This window comes from Danio rerio, chromosome 22 (genome assembly GCF_052040795.2).
Source record: "Danio rerio strain M-AB ecotype USA chromosome 22, GRCz13ab, whole genome shotgun sequence".
Lineage (NCBI taxonomy): Eukaryota > Metazoa > Chordata > Actinopteri > Cypriniformes > Danionidae > Danio > Danio rerio.
In genome coordinates, this window is record NC_141042.1 from 8,843,129 (window position 1) to 8,864,298 (window position 21,170).

General features: G+C 34.0%; 2 protein-coding genes across 3 annotated transcripts in view; one reads left to right on the forward strand and one right to left on the reverse strand.

Annotated features, from left to right (window-relative positions):
• LOC147838393 (uncharacterized) overlaps positions 1–7,775 on the forward strand; it is a 27,646-nt gene extending 19,871 nt beyond the window's left edge. The window contains exons 2-3 of the mRNA XM_087303634.1: positions 5,927–6,653; positions 7,184–7,775. Coding sequence (XP_087159760.1) covers positions 5,928–6,653; positions 7,184–7,528 — 1,071 coding nt within the window. The 5' untranslated portion in view covers position 5,927 and the 3' untranslated portion in view covers positions 7,529–7,775. The remainder of the gene's footprint in view (positions 1–5,926; positions 6,654–7,183) is intronic.
• Positions 7,776–8,705: 930 nt separating this feature from the next.
• LOC147838394 (uncharacterized) overlaps positions 8,706–21,170 on the reverse strand; it is a 900,722-nt gene continuing 888,257 nt past the window's right edge. The window contains exons 1-2 of one of the 2 annotated variants that reach the window (XM_087303460.1): positions 14,085–14,445; positions 8,706–12,297 (exon numbers count right to left, since the gene is read on the reverse strand). In XM_087303460.1, coding sequence (XP_087159586.1) covers positions 9,426–11,315 — 1,890 coding nt within the window. In that variant the 5' untranslated portion in view covers positions 11,316–12,297; positions 14,085–14,445 and the 3' untranslated portion in view covers positions 8,706–9,425. Of the gene's footprint in view, positions 12,298–14,084; positions 14,446–21,170 lie in introns of those variants that run through there. The other variant, XM_087303459.1, reaches the window with a different exon arrangement.

Genomic DNA, 21,170 nt, shown 5'->3' on the forward strand with positions numbered 1-21,170 from the left:
TATTAAGCACACACTTTATTTACATCAAGAATATCAATTTTAAAAACAGTGCCTGGCTTTAAAAATGAAGTAAAATAAAGCATTAGATGGAAAGAAACCTGTTTAAAGCGGTCATATCTTTATAGATGTGGCTGTGTTTGTTAAAACAGCATTCTGGGAAACTGCTGACCGCTTGATTATAAAAGCACTGAGGGTAAATTGAGTCAAAAGAAGAACTGAGCACAGTCACAAAATTAAATGTGTGCACAAGTCAAAATATATTTCATGCTAATCTTATTCTGGTCTGCTTGCAGTAAGAATATTCATGCATATTTAGATTCAGCAATGTTGCTAAGAGCTTGCATGTTGTTTGCGTCAAATTCTGACTCTACATCTAAATGTTGATTTAAATATTGATGAAAGATTTAGCGCACTTTAAAAAAACTAAATTTCATAACACAACATTGGGTCAAATATGGGCAAACTCAAACACTGTGTTAAAAAAAATTTCATTTTTTATTTTATTGTAAATTTTTTTATTGCAGTTACAAAACACACAAACTTGCAGCATAAATTATCTCATACGGTACGTTCATATCTTGTAGTCAACAACTTACAAAACAGAAAACAATAAATAGCAAGGAAAATAAAGACAAATAGAAAACAACAGTATACGTACTGTTCACATGCACAAGGCACAACTGCACATACATATAAACACAATACAATAAAATAAATAGAATTTAAAAAATAGTAATAAGTTGAGCCTCCTATTATAAAACATGTCCATCATTTTTCACATACATATCCTTTATTCTCTCATCAGGTGTATCCTTATTTTTTTTTAGACATAAAAAGGTTCCAAGCATCTTCAAAAACTTTATCTATTTAATAATGTATGTAATTTTCTTCAGTGACATATTTAGGCAAGGCAAGGCAAGTTTATTTATATAGTACATTTCATACACAGTGGCAATTCAAAGTGCTTTACATAAACAGGAATAAAAAAAAAACAAGTTTAGGACATAAAATGCAGACAATAAAAATGATTAAAAACAGATTTAATTACTTAATTACTGCAACCTTAATAGATAAATTAATTGTATTCATTTCCATATACTCTATTTATATTCTTTTTATATACAGTTGAAGTCAGAATTATTTGCCCCCCTGAATTATTAGCCCCCTGTTTATTTTTTTCCCCAATTTCTGCTTAACGAAGAGAATATTTCTTTAACACATTTCTAATAGTTTTAATAACTCATTTCTGATTTATTTTATCTTTGCCATGATGACAATAATAATATTTTACTAGATATTTTAAGACACTTCTTTACAGCTTAAAGTGACATTTAAAGACTTAACTGGGTTAATTAGGTGAACTAGGCAGGTTAGGGTAATTAGGCAAGTTATTGTATAATGATGGTTTGTTCTGTAGACTATCAGAAAAGAAAATGCTTCAAGGGGCTAGAATTGTTGTCCTTAAATTGGTGTTAAAAAAATTAAAATTGATTTTATTCTAGCCTGAAGTAAAACCAATAAGACTTTCTCCAAAAGAAAAAAAAAACATTATCAGACATACTGTGAACATTTCCTTACTCTGTTAAACATCATTTGGGAAATATTTAAAAAAGAAAACAAAAATTCAAAGGGGGGCTAATAATTCTGACTTCAACTGTATGTATACTATTAAAGAAACCCAAAGTAACATTATAAATGTGTGTGCTTCTTGATGTAATCACATGCTCAACTGTAGTTTCAATCAGTTGAATGGTTGGAATGTGCCAGTTGCAGCAATATTGTGCTTACAATGATTTGACAATGGGATTCTACCAAACAAACTGTTTAGACCAATGAATAAAGTTGTGTTTCTTCTATTTTGTTTACTTACTGCAACAACATGAATTTTTTATAATGAATCTTGAGTCTTGGAATATTTTTTCATCCTGACAAATCTTCTTAAGTCACCTTTACTTATGCCTCTAACTTTTTCCAATAAAGGGCTAAAATTTATTTAGCTTGTAAAAAACACATATAGACAAATATATATTCTCTTCTGAAACTTATATTACTAAAAATATAAATATAATATCAAAGTTTTTGGTACAAGAGGGATAGTGGCATTCATTATTTCATTTTACACTGCCATGCGCAAGTTCCTTTACCTGAATGACATTTAGGACAGGTGTCAGAGATGTTGTCATTGAATTTATTAAGTAAAAGTGGGGTTATATAAACTCGCATTAGCCCGTATTATGTGTTAATTTCAATCTTGTGTTCAGCGTTTGTGTCTACAGGCTTCTCTCCAATCATTCAAAGAAAGTTCCTGACTGAGATTTTTCTTCCATGCTTTTGACTCTGAGTTTGCAGATTGCAGAGATTATTTAACATACATGTTAAATAGTAAAACATGTCATTTAATTTTGATTGGAAAAACAACAATAATGTGTCAGGATATGAACACCATATTCTTCAGCCTGCTGTTTCTCCATCAATTTCTTCTTCTGTTAACACCTGTGAAAAAAATAGCATTTTTTTACTGACAAGATTGTTGGAATTCATTCTCAGATTTCACCTGTAATCAATGTTCCAACAATTTCTGTTGCCCCCTTGAAAAATCTAACCAGCATTATTCCTTTGTCTCTGTTACAACTTATTGACATTTTTGCACATGAAGTCTTCTGGTTCTTCATGTCATTCCTGCCACCTTATTTAAGGATGCGATGCACTCAATTGGTCCAAGTGTGCTTTACATTGTAAATATTAGTTTGTCTACTGACATTAGTAGTTTTAAACATGCTGTTATTTAGCCCCTACTAAAGAAGATTAATCTTGATGCCTCAGACATGAAGAATTTTCGCCCTATTTCTAAATTGCCTTTTATCTCAAAGATTTTAGAGAAGATTGTGTCTATACGGCTAAATGAGTTTCTGGCTAATAATAATATTTTTGAGAAGTTTCAGTCAGGATTTAGAGCTGCTCATAGCACAGTCTGCTCTATTGATGGTTTTAAATGATATTTTGTTGGAGGTTGATTCAGGTAGCCCTGTTGTTCTTCTACTGTTAGATCTCACTGCTGTTTTGATACAGTGGATTATGACATTCTCACTGATTGGCTTAGAGAACACGCTGGTTTCCAGGGTCTACCCTTGGATTGGTTCTTCTCATATCTGAAGGATAGAACTATCTCAGTCAGTTTGGGCAACTCTTCTTCATCTGTCATTCAGTTAATGTGTGGGGTTCCGCAGGGCTCGATACTGGGTCCTGTTTTGTTTTCCCTTTACCTACTTCGTCCATCAGGAAAAAATTTTGAAAACCATGGCATAAATCTATATACTGATGACTGTGAACTTTCTCATAATATTGTGGGGACCAATTCTTCCTTCAGGCTTTGTTTAATTGTTTGGCTGATGTGAAGTGTTGGTTAGCAAATAACTTTCTCCAACTGAACGAGGACAAGTGTGAATTCAAAGTTCTTGGTCAAAAAGGTTTAAATTCTAATGGCAATCTGTCATTGCTTCCTGGAAAAATACCTTCCTCTATAAAGAGTTTTGGTGTTATTTTTGAATCTGAGCTTAAATTTGATTGGCAAATTGATGCGGTTGTCAAAAATATGGTTGTTCATTCCTTCATTTTTTCTCATCTGGATTATTGCAATGCATTGTATCTGGGTGAGAGTCAGGCCTCTCTCTCACAACTGCAGCTGATCCAGAATGCAGCTGTCAGGCTCTTAACAGGCACAAAAAAACGAGGACACATTACACCTTTACTGGTTTCATTACACTGGCTGCCAATACAGTTTAGATATCACAAAGTTCTGCTGTATGTTTTTAAATACCTCCGTGGCCTGGCCCCTGAGTATATGTCTGAGCTAATTAATAGACACCAACCCGTGAGATCTCTTCACTTAAAGGATATTTATTTGTCTTAATAAGTCTTTATTTGACAGTTCCACGATCACGCTTAAAGTGTCGAGGTGATAGAGCTTTTTCAATTGCAGCTACAAGACTTTAGAACAATCTTCCACTCTCTTTAAGAACAGCTCCTACTTTTGAATCTTTTCAGAGATCACTGAAGACACACTTGTTTTCTTTGGCTTTTAATCATGTGCTGTGAATTTATGTACTTTGGTTTTTGCATGGGTTTTATTTGTTTTTGTTTTTTTTTTTATGTACAGCACTTTGGTACCCATTGTGGTTTGTTGAAAGTGCGAGTTGAGTTTGACATTTGACCCAGCGCTATGTGGTGAACTGACAGAAAAGCTTGAACATCAACTACACTGTAAAAAGAATCTTTTATTTGATGTTTTTTTTTTCTTTTTCTGGCAGCTGGAGTACTGGAAAAAAAGAAGTAAATTAACGGCAATTAAATTACCAACAATTTCGGTAAAAACACAGATGGTATATTACAGAAATTTACCGGAAATTTCTTTCATTTTTTTTTTTCTTTTAACACACTGATATGTGAAAACTAAAACGAAAATGCAAATGATTGAATCATGTGATAAATCACACTTCACAAAATAGCAAACTTAATTTAAAAATGCAGCCTGTAATTAAAGGTTACGTTTTACGAATCCGTCATCATTTATTCTCCCTTGTCTCAAACCAACTTCATCTCTTCTGTTGAACACAAAAGAATAAATGAACATGGATATCTGTAATCACTGACATCCACAGTATTTGTTTTTCCTACTATGGATGCCATTACAGGATTTTAACATTTTTCCGAATATCTTTTTTTGTTGAACAGAAAAAGGAAACTCTAAAGGTTTGGAAACATTTGAGGGCTAGTATATAGTGAGTGTATTACGGAAGCGTAGAGCTGCCACCCAGGTAAAAAAAAAAACTGAGCTTTATCACGTTTGTACAATATACTTTTCACGTTCTTACAATATAATATCACGTTCTTACAATATAATATCACGTTCTTACAATATACTTATCACGTTCTTACAATATAATATCACGTTCTTACAATATAATATCACGTTCTTACAATATACTTATCACGTTCTTACAATATAATATCACGTTCTTACAATATACTTTTCACGTTCTTACAATATAATATCACGTTCTTACAATATACTTTTCACGTTCTTACAATATAATATCACGTTTGTACAATATACTTTTCACGTTTGTACAATATAATATCACGTTCTTACAATATAATATCACGTTCTTACAATATACTTATCACGTTCTTACAATATAATATCACGTTCTTACAATATACTTTTCACGTTCTTACAATATAATATCACGTTCTTACAATATACTTATCACGTTCTTACAATATAATATCACGTTCTTACAATATACTTTTCACGTTCTTACAATATAATATCACGTTTGTACAATATACTTTTCACGTTTGTACAATATAATATCACGTTTGTACAATATAATATCACGTTCTTACAATATAATATCACGTTTGTACAATATACTTTTCACGTTTGTACAATATAATATCACGTTCTTACAATATAATATCACGTTCTTACAATATACTTATCACGTTCTTACAATATAATATCACGTTCTTACAATATACTTTTCACGTTCTTACAATATAATATCACGTTTGTACAATATACTTTTCACGTTTGTACAATATAATATCACGTTTGTACAATATAATATCACGTTCTTACAATATAATATCACGTTTGTACAATATACTTTTCACGTTCTTACAATATAATATCACGTTTGTACAATATACTTTTCACGTTCTTACAATATAATATCACGTTTGTACAATATAATTATCACGTTATTACGTGAAAACTTTATTGTTTAGGCTACGTTAACCTGGTGCGATTAGAGCGTGAGAAAATGTCTCGTTTAACTGAGTTAATCAAGTTTTATTTTATGCTTGGATTGAGACATGGGGAAATTTTGCAGCTACTGATCAGCTTGGACAATGTTGTTATCAGCATGCGGACACTGAGAAGGAACCTAAAACACATGGGGCTGTACAGGAGGAAGAATGAGTCTGATCCGATGGAAGTGGCTGCATTTCTTATTGATCAGCTCGAGGGACACGGGAGGCTCCATGGATACAAACTACACCACCTGAATTGCATTCAAGCGGGTTATGTTGTCACTCAGAGTACTGTCCGTCATTTGCTTAAATATCTAGATCCTTATGGTGTTGAGCAACGACGCAAAAATCGTCTAATCCGACGGATGTATGTTAATCCTGGACCAAATTTCATGTGGCACGTCGACTCCTACGACAAACTGAAGCCCTTTGGAATCTGTATAAATGGAGCCATTGATGGTTTTTCGAGAGCTATGATTTGGCTTCATGCCTTTTCAACAAACAGTGATCCCAAAATCATTGCTGGGTATTTCATAGCAGAAGTTGAAAAGAGGCTTGGGACACCTTCCCGGATTCGCTCCGATCTGGGAACAGAAAATGTCACAATGGCAGACATGCAAAGATTCTTGCGATGGAGTACGGATCATAACGTCACTAACTGTTTTATTACTGGGTCTAGTAATCACAATCAGCGAATTGAAAGCTGGTGGGCCTTTCTGAGACGGCATCATGCTCAGGACTGGATGAATCGTTTCCAGGATCTAAAAGACAATGACAGTTTCTCTGGATGCTTTTTGGACAAGCAGCTCATATTGTTTACATGCCTGAACGTCATTGAGGTATATGTCACCATCCTTATACTTTCTCGTTTGTGTGCGTGCGCGTATATTGCGTGTGTGCGTGTGTGTGTGTGTGCGTGCGTGCGTGCGTGCGTGTTTGAGAGAGAGAGGGGAGAGAGAGATTGATGATGCTTACTTACTGGGTATTCTACACGTTTTCTTTGACAAGTAGCTTATCACAACTTTACCCGAGTAATATTGTAATGCAGTATTATTATATAGCCTACTTGAAATTCTGAAACTTACGGATATAGCTGTACTCTTGCTGCCCTACCTCTTACAGAGTACATAAAATGTGCTTTGACACCACTCATATAACTATAATAGACTTAATATGATTCTGTTCAAGACTTGAAACATGCAATATTTCACTGTTTAGACACATTTACACAATATCACACAAACAGGGCAATTCTTGATACCATCATTCTATCACAACCACTGTTATTATTTTGATGAAAGTATTTTTGACAAACTGACTTCTTCTCTGTCCCTGTGTTTTGTTTTTTGTTTATTTCTTTTTTTTACAGGAAGAGCTCCAGCAAGTTGTGCATCTGTGGAACACCCACATTATACGCAGAAGCAGAAGTGCAGTTGCCCCAAGTGGACGTCCGATTCTGATGTACACCATCCCTCATCTTTTTGGAGGACAGGATTATCTAAAAGAGGTTTCTCAGAATTCAGTGGATGTTTGTAAGCAAGAATGCCAACAGAGAGGACCTTATACCTGTGATGAAACAGTTTTCAGCTTGTGCTGCCTTATAATGTCAGAGAACTTCTTAACTCCACCAAGTACAGCAGATGAATCCATTGAACTGTATCTTTTCCTGAGAGCCTATATCCTGAAGGACTTACAACTTGGGCACTTTTACTGATACAATTTTGGGCACATCATTTTATTTGTGTGACAATTTATCACTTTTGTTATTTATTTGTTTTCGTTTTCTAATCAAGATCATAGCAAGTGAATGCCGACATATTAAACCAAATCTATGTACTCAATTGAACAATCAAAATGAAACAAATCCCTTGACATTAACAATTCCAAATGCAGTGCCAAAGTGTGGTTGCTGTACACTACTTTGTTTTAATAAACTGAGATTTTTAGTTGCAGTGACATTACTATAGTCTAATTTTTGAGAAAGATACATATTATTTGCATAATCTGTAAAAAATTCTTTAAGGTTTTTTCCTAAAAGAAGACTATATAAATATTTTGAAAATTTACAATGTCTTGTTACTTTTGATATGTCACCTTTTGAATATTGGCCAATTACAATCTATGACTCATTTATTGGTGCATCTTTAACTAGTTCAGCACACGATAATACATAACCTCTAAAACATTATTCAGACAAAAGGCAGGAAAAAACAAAAGTACAAAAATTCAAACTGCCTTCTTAGTTTAAACATATTCCAGATTCTTTCGGAAGATGAAAACACTGTAAATGTGATCATTCTTTATCTACATCCATAAAATACATTCAACATAAATAATATGAAATACACCTTTTTATTTTGTATAAGGTGGCATTATGTCTTTATGGCTTGAATTTTGAGTATTACAGCATGATGTTTGTAATGGAGTTACTGGGTTGTTTTCAAATAAAAACTCAACTTCAGAGATGATTTTTCAACAATAAAATTCCTCCTTATTTTTAACTGCTTTTTGACTGCATTGTGATTTAAGCACCAATTTAAAGCTTGGTTGTTGGAGCAGGTGGAAAATCTGGAGAATACAAAATGAAGATTAAAACTAAACTTAATACCAACTTATACAATGACTGGGTAAAGCACCAATAATTGTGTGTGTAATGATGTTCTATTTGATACAAGTGGCTAACAGTAATGTATTACAAATGGTTTTGGTGTTTCTTAAAATGTTATATAATATATGTTATATGCTATTCATTGTCATTTATGAGATCTTGTAACCAGTGTCTTTAAATTGGATAAAAACATTGTTCAACTGTTATCCACCCTTTAATAGTTTCTTGTTAACTAGTAAATAGAAATAAATCATAATTATTTAGCAATAAACAAACACCGTTATATATAAATCTCCCTTTAATTTGAATGTAAATGGAAGAAAACATGGACTCTCAATAAACACTGTAAAACTCAACTCAAATACCAGTGTTCTGTGTACTTTTTTCTCGTCAAATATTGCTTCAATAAAAAAATGCCAATTAAATTATCTCAAGTCATTCTTCAAAATATTATAAAGTGAATGATGGCAAAAAGTAAATAAGATACTTTAAAATAATAAATCTCTTGAATTATTGCATTAAACATACAACTTCTTGCATTTCACAGAATTATAACACAGACCTGTTAAAAACAGCCTAGGCAGATCTTAAGAACTGTAATTTTAAACCCTTGCTGCCAAACAATATGAACTGGTTAGACATGCTTAGTTAACATTTCAATTGGTAAACATTTGAACTATGAAACCTTTAAGAACTGTAATTTTAAACAATGTGGACCTCTTGTTGCATAATAATATGAGCTGGTTAGACATGCTTGGTAAACATTTGAATTATGAAACCCTTAAATTGAAAAAAAAAATTGTTCTTGTGAAGAAAAAAATTATCTTCTATTTTTGAAAGGAAATTCAAATATAATTACAGCTTTTTCCCCTAACATATGTAAGCTCTTCCTCTTTTTTTCAAAACAAAAATGTGATCATTGTAGGTTATTTTACCATATTAATTTGGACTTAATTGTTCCATCAAACTTTTCATTCTTTGGTTTACACATGGTGTACTTCTATCAGACTATGCTGAACTCGTAAGAGCTTTTGGCGGCTAAAACATTGTCAAGTTCAGTCCGTAGCTCTGGGTAAGAGGTGTAGGTCCATGGTAGTTCCAGAACAGGACCACACGTGTGTGCCACGGGTCGTCGTGCCAATCCATCCGACGATGTGAACAGGACCTCTATCTGGCAAACACAGATGACATCTGACCCAGTAACAAACCTGAACATCCTTCTGAGCCCTATTTCATCAAGTCCTCTGATGTACTGTTGCAGAAATCTGAAGCTTTGCTTCTCTGCCTGAGTAGTGGGAGATGCAGAAAGCAACTTCAAAAGCTTTCTAGTTGTTGGCTTTTTCTCTTCATACATTTTTAGGACATCTTTTGGACTTTGAAAAGCTTCTTTTAGGAAATGGCTTGCAACTGAGGACATTTTCTCTGCTGCATATGCTGGTTTTTGGATTAACTGTTTGTGTGCAACTTTCAAAAGAAGGCCTTTTAAGTTCTCTGTGGTTGGAAGCACTGATACATCCAGGCGATCCATGAGATCCAGCAGTTCATCCCTGTCTTCATCTGAAAGATCCTCGTTTAGAGCCCTCGTTACCAGATCCCTGTCTGATTGACTAAGATAATAGAGAAGACTATCAAACAGCATTTCATTTGATACTTGATTTTCACCAAAGATGAGTGCCACCGTGAAAACAGGGGAAAGGCGACAAGGAAAATATCCATGGTCTTGAAATCCCTTTAGTAATATTCTACCCATGGACTTCCACTCTTCCTCTTGCCATTTAGGGGACAGTGAAGGCACCCTGAACTCCTCCCCTTCAGCTGTGTTATCGAGAAACTCTGACCAAAATGCAGCATACACATCCCTTGATACGCCATCAGCATCATCTCCTTTTTCATCAATATAGGTGTATTTTAGAGGGTAGCCCAGGAGTGCTGGATCTTTGAACTGGGTGATCATCTCCTCCAGAATATTGACCCTATGAAGTTTGATGGTGATACAGACAAGATCATATGATGCTGGAGAACTCATTGCTTCATTGCTTATGGATGGGTTTGGAGTACTGACTGCTATGTTTATTGAAGGAGGTGTAAGGGATGTGATGACCAGATCATCATCTTCAAGTATTACAGTGTCATCAAGATGACAAGCTAGAGGTTCTCCAAGGTAGGGGCCAATCATTACCTCTGATGTGTCCGATGCATCTTGATCGGCATTCGTAAAATCGGATGACAAGACCACAATTGTTTGAGGAGCTTCCATGTCTTCTTGAGGTGGATCAGTCAGTTGTGCTGAGGTGTTCACATGTGTTTCCCCATTTTCAAAAGCTTCCTCTTCATCATCATCATCCTCATCATTGGATATTTTTTTAGTGCACAAGTAAAATCTCAGCATTCCCATTTTAAGTGCAGAGTATAGGTCTCCAACTGTGACATCTTCATCAAATACAGCCTCTTCTTGATAGTCCAATATGTCATGATTAAAGACTTCCCACCTCCCAAATTTGTTTTTTCCACTTGGAAAGAAAAGATCTTTAGCATGCTGTAAAATCTCAGATTTTTTGGCGTCTTTGGAAACATCGAAGGTCCTTGTTCCTCCTCCTCTGCGCTTTCTCACTTGCTTCCCTTCATGGATCCACCCCAACTCAATTTTTCGAGTCTTTTTTTCAGCCCATCTATTATTTTGTGCATATTCTCTTTTCCTCTTGGACCCAAATGTCTCCTCATGGTCAGGTTTCTTCTCATTTTCATTGATACCCATCCTTTGCTTCAATCGTTCAAACAATGAGTTTTTTCTTGAATCTTTTGAACTTGCACTATTGTTTTGCAAGCAGAACCGTCTTGCAGCTATCCGATCACCATATGTTGGGATGTAACCAGACAGGGTCTTGTCATCCATGAGATCAATCACTGTGGCATCTATCTGTAATGACAAAAATATTTATTACTTTACAAGTACACAAGGTATACCTGCTGCCTATCCTGACTGATTACATTAATTGTAGATCACAATAAAACGTAAAAATTATAAATACACTCTTCAGATGTTTTAAATTTTTTTTTTTCTATAATAAAGTGAAAAAAAAGAATGCAGTTCCAACCTATGCTGAATAAATTACTACAGTTGGTTACAAGTAACAGAATAACATTTATCCAATTTTGCTGATTACCTTTATTGAATTATATTCTCTCTAAACTATATTTTCTCTATTAATTTAATCTTTACAAGATATCGTCAATTATAAACACTATAAATTTGGTTAAAAACATCTTGGTTGCCCAGTTTTAGTTTGATATCATGTACATTTTGTATCAGTTCCCTTACAGAATAAAAAATAATGTAATACATTCCTGATTCGTTTCTTGAAAACAAAAGTCACATTTCCCTGTAGCTTATTTCCACTGTTTGAATAATATATTGTTTAAACCTGGATAACTCCCCTTTTGTAGCTCCCCTTTTCTTTTGGGCAGTCTGGGACAGGAGGTGGTGAAGGTGGCCTCGGTGGTGGCGGTCCATTTTTGTGCGTGTGGTGGGTTCCCTCACGTTGGCGTGAATGCTCACTATTGCCTGGGGTGACTTTATTAAATTATTCGTACTTGTTTCTTTTTGGGATTTAATCCCCCGTGTGTCTATTTCCTCCTCCAGTTAGTCTCAGCCCTGCAAGTTTTATTCCCTGTTTGTCTTGTTGCCCTTTTTTTTTAAAAAGAAAAATGTTAAACTTGTATTTTAAAACCTATTTTTCTAAAATAAAATGTATTGTAAATTGTGGAACCACTTCTTATGCATCATTTAGTGGAGCTATCATTTATACAAAATAAAATTTGAGTTAAAAAGAATAGAACTAAGAATTTTAGCCCTAGCCCTGCCCTGGCCCGAGACACTAGCCGCGTTTCCACTATCGCGCCTAAAGCGAGCGAGCCAGGGCGAGCCAAGGCCAGTGGCGTTTCCACTGTCACTTCCGGGGCCTAATCGGGCCAAAGCGGGGCTTTCTCGGGGCCAACGGCCAGCCTTTTTCGGCCCGCCGAATACCTTGGGCCAAGGAGGGCCAGCCGGGGCTTCGGGGCGGAGTGAAAGGAGAGGCGGGCACAGTTTTCCGATCGCACTCGAGTACATGCGCCAAACAAATAAATAAATAAGGGAAAGAAAACATCTGGAACAAATTATAGGCTGGGGTCTTTTTTGCATATGATCGCCGTTAAGTTTATCTTTTAAATGTAAGGCTGTTGCATAAAATGATCTTTCTTTGCTGCATCTTTGATGTTTCAATAACGCATAATCTTTACACCATATTAAAGACACAGCAGACAGTAAAGGTTTTCAAGAGGTTTTGTCAAGTTTAATACTGTGTGTGTTTTTGTGCGTTTAGATGCCTGTGTATGTGTGTGAGACAGAGGAAAAGAGCGCTCCATTCATAGCTCTGTTGATGCCGCGTGCGGCTTTTTTCTTTTATTTTTATTGTTTTAATTTATTTTGGAGATAATACACTATATGAATACAACAGTAGGACATTAAACTTTACAAATTTCATGTCCACTTTTGTAGGCTCAAAACAATAGTGTCATATCTAGATAAAATAGCCCTATATTGAAATAATTTAAAGAATTACAAATATTAGATAGGCCAATAATAAAATCCAATAAAATAAATAAACCAATATAAAACTAACAAAAGCTATAGCTATAACAATTAGGTACTATATCAAACTGTTTCAATTTTAGATATTTTCTAAAAAAATAAAAATAAATAAACACCGGAAAATGTTTTAAATATTATTTATAAAGTATTTGGATACGATGAAATTAATCAAATCATGCAAACAGAGCATTTTCGGGGTGAGTGAACGCAGAAACTAGGCGACCTTTTTTCTGTCTGCAGCTGCGCAGCACTTTTTTGACGGGGAAAACTGCAAGTTCAAAATGTGTTCTGTGTCCTCAAACAAGTGTGTATGTTTTTATATGACGTGGTAAAATTAAAAAAGGACATTTTAAATACATAAAGAGCTTTATTAGTGCATAGCTGCTGAGCGCAACGAAATATAGGCTATATTTTATTACGTGCTGCTCTTATGTGCTGAAACACTGAACACTTTCCTTTACTTAAGATATAATAAGCAACATCTTTAAATAAAGGGAATCACCTATTAAGTGTCATAAAGCCTATAGGGGGGAAATAATCATGTTTCAGTTCTCTCCGGAGCATTTGGGATGAATGTTGGACAGACTCTGTCTAGAGGATGTTATAAAAAACATTTTATATCGAGTTATTAACGGAGAATTATATATATGTGGTGTTATATTATGGATGTGTGCGCTCCCTGCGCTCCGGGTCCCTCCGTTGGTGGCAAGACCACTGGATTTCGATGCCAGTCGGTCGGCGAGTAAATGAATATGATGAATGAAAACACACAGGCATGTGCGTATAGACATGCGTTGTACTGCTGTACAGTAACGTGTCATTTGTTTGTTTTGGTTGTCCTAATTTTAATAGTTTCGTGATGATGTGATGGTGTGCTTTATCTGCATGATTCTCGCTGAAGTGGGCGTTTGAGTGACTTTCGATTCGGGGGGATGTTCTGGGGGCGGGGTTTGCGTGACGCGCTGCGAGCTACTAGCCCCACAGTGGAAACGCGACATGATTTCGGCCTCACTGCTCAACCTCCCGGGCGACTGGCCCTAGCCTAGCTCTTGTCCAACAGCCTATCAGAATTCTCAGCCCGAGCCTTACTGAAGCCCGTTTTTATTTGACAATGTGTTTTTACCTGTCATTCACACAGCTTTTTCTACTTTTGCAGACATTATAATCATTCAGTTTTGTTTTAAATGGCAAATTAGTAATATTTTTATTTAGTTTCATTATTAAGTAAATTTAGCAAAATGCTTGTAGTATTTTCTTTAATATGCAGTTTGATTGCAGACTCTGCTCAATGGCATTTTTTCTAAGTTTAGTATGTGTTGTAATTTTCGTTTTTCGTTTCTTCATTATTTTAATTTAGAAAAAAAACAGTTTAAAGTAATTTTTTTGTATGTGGGTCCGTGGTCCGTGTACGTTGCGTTCATTCGATTTTTGATCTTAAACGAAATTTAAAAAACGAGGAAACGGCCGTTTTTCGTTTTTTTATTTGGCTACAAAAAAATTAAATAACTGATTTTGGCTCGATTTTCTTTTTTTGGTTTAGGGTAGGAAAACGGATAAATGACTTTAAAATTCATTATCCACATGTACGCGGTTCTGAAACGCCCATTTCCTCTGATTGGTCAATCAAATCTGGGCTCCTGACGTCGCCTTCAAAATAACAGTCCTGTAGTCTTCGTCCTCTGCGGATCAGCACCCAGGCATTTAATATATATTTTTAATATATATTAGCAGTATTATTAGACATTTATCATTACAATTTATCATTACTGTTATAGTTCGCCGCCAAATTTGCTGCTATGCACCTGATACTGAGCAAGATTTGCGAGCAGCACTTGGTTTGCACGATTGTTTCCAAGCTAGGCCTATATAATAGTAATAATAATAATAATAATGATAATAATAATACTACTAATAATAATAAGCCTTCCTTTCGAGACTTTCGCTGGATTAATTTTACTTTTTTATTATTTATTATTTATGTATTTATTTACATTGTCTGGGCTTGTGTTGTATATTATGCTACAAAAACTTTGTAATAAACTGTGTTTACATTAATTTATCTATAGCCTATATTATTTCTTAAACATTATATTACTTCAAAAGTCCACAGAGCAGATATTAGGTCCCATAAATGAACGATGCAAGAGTCGGATCCAACAGCCAAAGAGAACTATGATCTTTATTTTTTTCGTTTAAAATAACTGTTTAATATACATAATACACCAAATTTACGTATCATTTGAACCACATACTAGAACATAGGCCTATGCCTGATACATTCATTGCATATGCATAAATTATATAAAAACAGCAGTATAATTATTTGACATTATTAACGTCACTGCCAAACTTCTTGCTGCTATGCTCCTGATGCTGAGCAAAATAAAGCCATTTCTGAGCAGCACATTGCATTATTGTTTCCGAGCTAGGCGCAGCTTTATAATACGTGATTATTTTCACGTATTATTGTGATGTAATTAAAACTAGACCTATTTAACATATATATATATATATATATATATATATATATATATATATATATATATATATATATATATATATATATATATATATATATATATATATATATATATATATATCAAATACATCAAAGTCCCTTTATAGTCTTTGCCTCTCTCTCTCTCTCTCTCTCTCTTTCTTTATGTGTGTGTGTGTGTGTGTGTGTGTGTGTGTGCATATAGCCTAGAGAGGAAAAAAAGAGAGAAAGCGAGAGATGGATAGATGGATATGCGTACATGTAAGGATGAAAGCTTAAATTCAGCCGAATATTAATGAAATACTTTAATTGGCCATATGGCTGTTTCCGAACACTGCCTTTTGTGTTTTATTTGGATATTACAAAATTAAATAGTCAAAATGTATTTTTTTACCATTCTCTCTGGCTTTTTTCAATAACAAAGAAATATATTTCAAAACAACACTTTAAAATGTATTACTTACGCTACATTAATAATAGATTTACTGTAGAGCTCAGCAGTTTACTCCGTGAATTCGCAAGAGTTACATAGCTTATATGGGAGTATTTTTTAAGCGCTAAAGTCTACATTTTTATTTAATCGGGTGGATCAGGTGATAGGATCAGTCATTGCTTATGCAAACGTCATCTACGTTCTGAAAAATAATAAGGTGTTTTAAAAATGTGTATCTTGACAAACTGGCACAAATTTGGATATAAAAATCTTTCATCGTGGCCAGACACGCGCAATCTCTCACAATGAGTTTACTGCACAAGTTTGGAGGATGTTGTTTATAAAAAAAAGCAAAGACGGCTCCTTCAAGAATATAAGATTTTTAATTGTTTTGTAAGTGCACTCAGGCATATGTTTTTGCATATCACTATAATTCTTTACAAAAGATTGTTTAATTATTCTGTTTTCGAAGTGTACATTTATTCTTTACCTGTTATGTTATTATGTGGGCGTGGTTAGAGGTCCGCTCGCGAGTTCAATGAATGTATTTGACACAGTAACGGAAGAGGAACAGAGGAAAAGGCAAGTGCACATCGCGATGCTTAGTCGACAGTTTAAAGAATTATAGCCAACAAGATTACAACCACACCATTCCAAGAGCAAGCAGTTTGACTGAATCTTATCAGATGAGAAGAAGATGTGGTGTGATTTGCTTCGGAGTTTGACATAACTTTATAACCACACACATACACAATCACCTGCAACTGCATAAAAATTTACAGCAACATTTAACTTCATCTGATAACTTGTTTTAACACAATAACTCCTCATTTTACATTATACGTTCATGGCATATGAAAATATAGCTACGATCCCGGCAAATGTTGCATAATGTCCACGGATCGTCTGCTGAAGTGATCGCTGGACCTCCTGTTTATAAGGTGGACTTATTCTCTAAAACTATGGGACTGTTTCATCACTATATTACAACTTCTCAGTATTAAAATTATTGTCATTCTTATGTGATAATTGTTTACCATTTACGTGGGCCTATGCTATTTTGTTTGATTTGTATTGTGATGATTATGTTTACACATTAATCATAAAGAAATTAATACATTGTTTAAACATAATAACTTGTGTCTGACCTCTTTACTCTTCTTCTATTCTTTGGACATCAATATATCATTTAAGGTGGTATAGAACCGTACAGTTATCAGTGCATTCATACAGGCTTCAATACAAATTCTGTATATTTTTTCAAACTGAGTTAACCGGGGAATACCTTCATTGCTGCAAAGAGTTTGTAAGGCTGTCCTGGCTCATTCAAATCACGGAATTAAATCGAAACTGACAGCCGCAATGGATGATTTTGATATTAATAGCCAATACAGTTTAATTTAGGCTACTCTGAAATTGTGAATATTTCACTTTAATTTTATTTATATCATTATTTTATTTAACAAAAAATTTTGTGTTTTGGCACTGAAGCCAGGCCTATATAGGGGACCTCAAATATTGTTGTTTGTAGTTAACTGGCCAACAAAAAATACATTAAAATTAAGATATCTTGCTTATACAAATTATACCAAACAAAATTCGTTCCAAAAAGCTCATCTTTCCAACAAAAAAAGCCTATATGAAGTGTATTTTTTTGTTAGGGCCGGTCTGCTATACAGTGCTGTGGATGAATTGTTTTGCAAATAAGGATTTAATTATAGGCCTATGCTCACTGTAATTTCTGTATTACAAACATTTACATTTTAAAGTTATTATTTTACGAATTATGTCATCTGCCTTTTCCTCGGTGCAGATCACAATCGTAAAACTGTCGTGCTCGGAAATCTTGCTCAGCATCAGGTGCATAGCAGCAAAAATGGCTGCAAACTATAACTTTTTTTTAAATGATAAATTGTAAGGATAAATGTCTAATAATATATACCAAATAATAATAATTAAATGCCTGGGTGCTGATCCACAGAGGACTACAAGACTATTATTTTGAGGGCGAGGTCAGGAGCTCAGATTTGGTAAATAAAAAATTAATAATTATAATTATATGTTTTTGTATAATTTATGCATAAGCAATGGATGAATCAGGCATAGGCCTATGTTCTAGTATGTGGTTCAAATGATATGTAAATTTAGTGTATTATGTTAAACAGTTATTTTAAACAAAAAAAAAAAAATTAAGATCATCGTTCTCTTTGACAGTTTGATTCTACTTGCATCATTCTCATCACCTGCAGCTGCTGCCAAAGTGAAACGCGGCGCCTAGCTGCGCCTCCCTCATATCTGTAGTAAGATGTCCAGCTTATAGGCTAAAGATAAATTGATAAAATAACAGAAAATGCACTGACAGTTTATTACAAAGTTTTTGTAGCATAATATACAACACCAGCCCAGACAATATAAATTAATACATAAATAAAAAAAATAAAAAAAATCACAAAATACTGAAAACTGTTAATTTACTCATATGTACTCTACATTAATCCAGCAAAAGTTTCGAAAGGAATTGGCTTGCTGCGTGAGAGAAAATGTGTGTGTGTTCCAATGAACTCTTATGGCCCTGCTAACAACTATAAAAATAAAAACTAAACAATAAAAACTATATAATAATAATAATAATAATTATTATTATTATTATTACTATTATATAGGCCTAGCTTGGAAACAATCGTGCAAAAGTGCTGCTCTCAAATCTTTTGCTCAGTATCAGGTGCAAATTTGGCGGCGAACTATAATAGTAATGATAAATTGTAATGATAAATGTCTAATAATACTGCTAAAATATTATATATTAAATATAATATATTAAATACCTGTGTGCTGATCCGCAGAGGACGAAGACTACAGGACTGTTATTTTGAAGGCGACGTCAGGAGCCCAGATTTGATTGACCAATCAGAGGAAATGGGCGTTTCAGAACCGCCTACATGTGGATAATGAATTTTAAAGTCATTTATCCGTTTTCCTACCCTAAACCAAAAAAAGAAAATCGAGCCAAAGTCAGTTATTCAATTTTTTTGTAGCCAAATAAAAAAACGAAAAACGGCCGTTTCCTCGTTTTTTAAATTTCGTTTAAGATCAAAAATCGAATGAACGCAACGTACACGGTCCGTGTATCATCCGTTCATTTGATTATTCCTTTTATTACGGAAAACGAAACATCAGAAAAACGATGAATATTTCGTTTTTCTGTTTATTCTGTAGGCAGAAAAAACGGAAACTCATCTGTTATTCTGCTTATTAACTTAAAACGAAATATTAAAACAAACACAAAACCAAAACGAAATAATGAGTCAAAATATGGTCCGTGTGTACGTTTTGTTCATTTGTTTTCCATTTTCAAACGGAATAAAGGAAATGGAGAAAACGGCCGTTTTTCCGTTTTTCTTTTGCTCACGAGAAAACGAAAAAACGAGATTTTGGCTGGATTTTCGTTTTTTGGTTTAGGGTAGGAAAACGGATAAACGACTTTAAAATTCATTTTACACATGTAGGCGGTGCTGAAACGCCCACTTTCCTCTAATTGGTTAACCAAATCTGCGCTCGTGACGTCACCCTCAAAATAAAAGCCTTACACGCAGGCTTTTAATTATTATTATTTAATTAAATATATAAACAAAGTTTACATATTCTATCATTTGAACCACCACAGTTAGCAGGCTTACATTCATTACGTATGTATAAATTAAATAAAAACGTAAATCAGCAGTATTCTTAGACATTTGTCATTAAAATAAGGTCATAGTTCACTGCCAAGCTTCTTGCTGCTGTGCACCTGATGCTGAGCAAAGAAAGCCATTTCCGAGCAGCACCTGGTTTACATGATTGTTTCAGAGCTATTGTAGGCCTAAATAATAGCCTACTCTGTATAAAATAATAATTTATTATTATTATTATTATTATTATTATTATTATTATTATTATTATTATTATTATTATTAGGCCTATTATTATTAGTATTGTTATTATTATTATTTACTTAGTTATTTAATGGTTGTAAGAACACAATGGACCCTGCATGGGGCTATAATAAATGGTACCATTTGTTTCTATTGGATTTTCTCCTATTTTAATTTAATATATGCCTTTAGCCTATTGTAAATATTTATTTGATAATTAATACTTTTTTATTGCAACGTCAAAGTAGGCCTGTCTTATTATTATTATTATTTGTTATTATTTTGTCGTTGTTGTTGTTATTATTATTGTAGCAGGAACATAGCCACAGGTGTGGCAGAGTGTGCTGGTGCCACCCAAAGTGGCATCTTGCACCTGAAAATAGATGCCTTCGCGCTCAAGCGCGCGCAAAAAACTTGCACAGGCAAAAGTAATGATGAATGTGTTGAAGGGAAAAAAAACATTCTAATTATTTGTTAATAAAATAGTGCAACATTATTCTCAGTCAGTGTAGGCTGAAAAAATTAAGATCGCCAGCATTTCAAGGGTGGTTTTATTTTTAGTTCATTGCTGTGACGCGCTATATTTCACTAAGGCTGCATGAGACTGCGCATCTTGCTTATTTTCTCTATTTTACATACAGAACATATCATACAGTCCAGGTTCTACCGTTCTAGTGAGTGTGGGGCATGGCTGTACGGTGGTAAAGTGGATTATTTCTTGGCAAATTCATAATGATTCACTTTGTTTAGTAATAAATTTCATAGTTATAAAATAACTACATTTCAAGAATATGTTAACACTTTCAACTATTTAGGATTATTTATTGCATCAAAAGTAATTCAAAGTAACATTAAATGTACGTATAAACTGCTTAATTTGTGTGTGTAAACACCAAAGATGCAAAAAGCTTATTTAGACCAGAATAGGCCTACTAAATGCAACGGTCAATGTATGTAAACTTATGACCTAAAATGTCTTAAATGACTAAATTTAAGTCTTTTTAAGTTTTTAAATAATTTAAGTTTAACATAAATGATTTAAACTTTAAACTTCAAATTAACAGAGGATGGCAAATAAATTGTTTATTAAATGGAGGTCAGGTGTCTATCTTAATAATAATTATTAAATATTATGACACTAAAGTGGTGTATTGGAGAGTACGCACCTTTTAATTAATTAATTTTAAATAAGTGGTTTATCCTAAATAAAATCCCAGACAGCACACATACGTTGGGCCGACGTCGGCCGAAGGTCAACACGTCGGCCCCTTTAATTC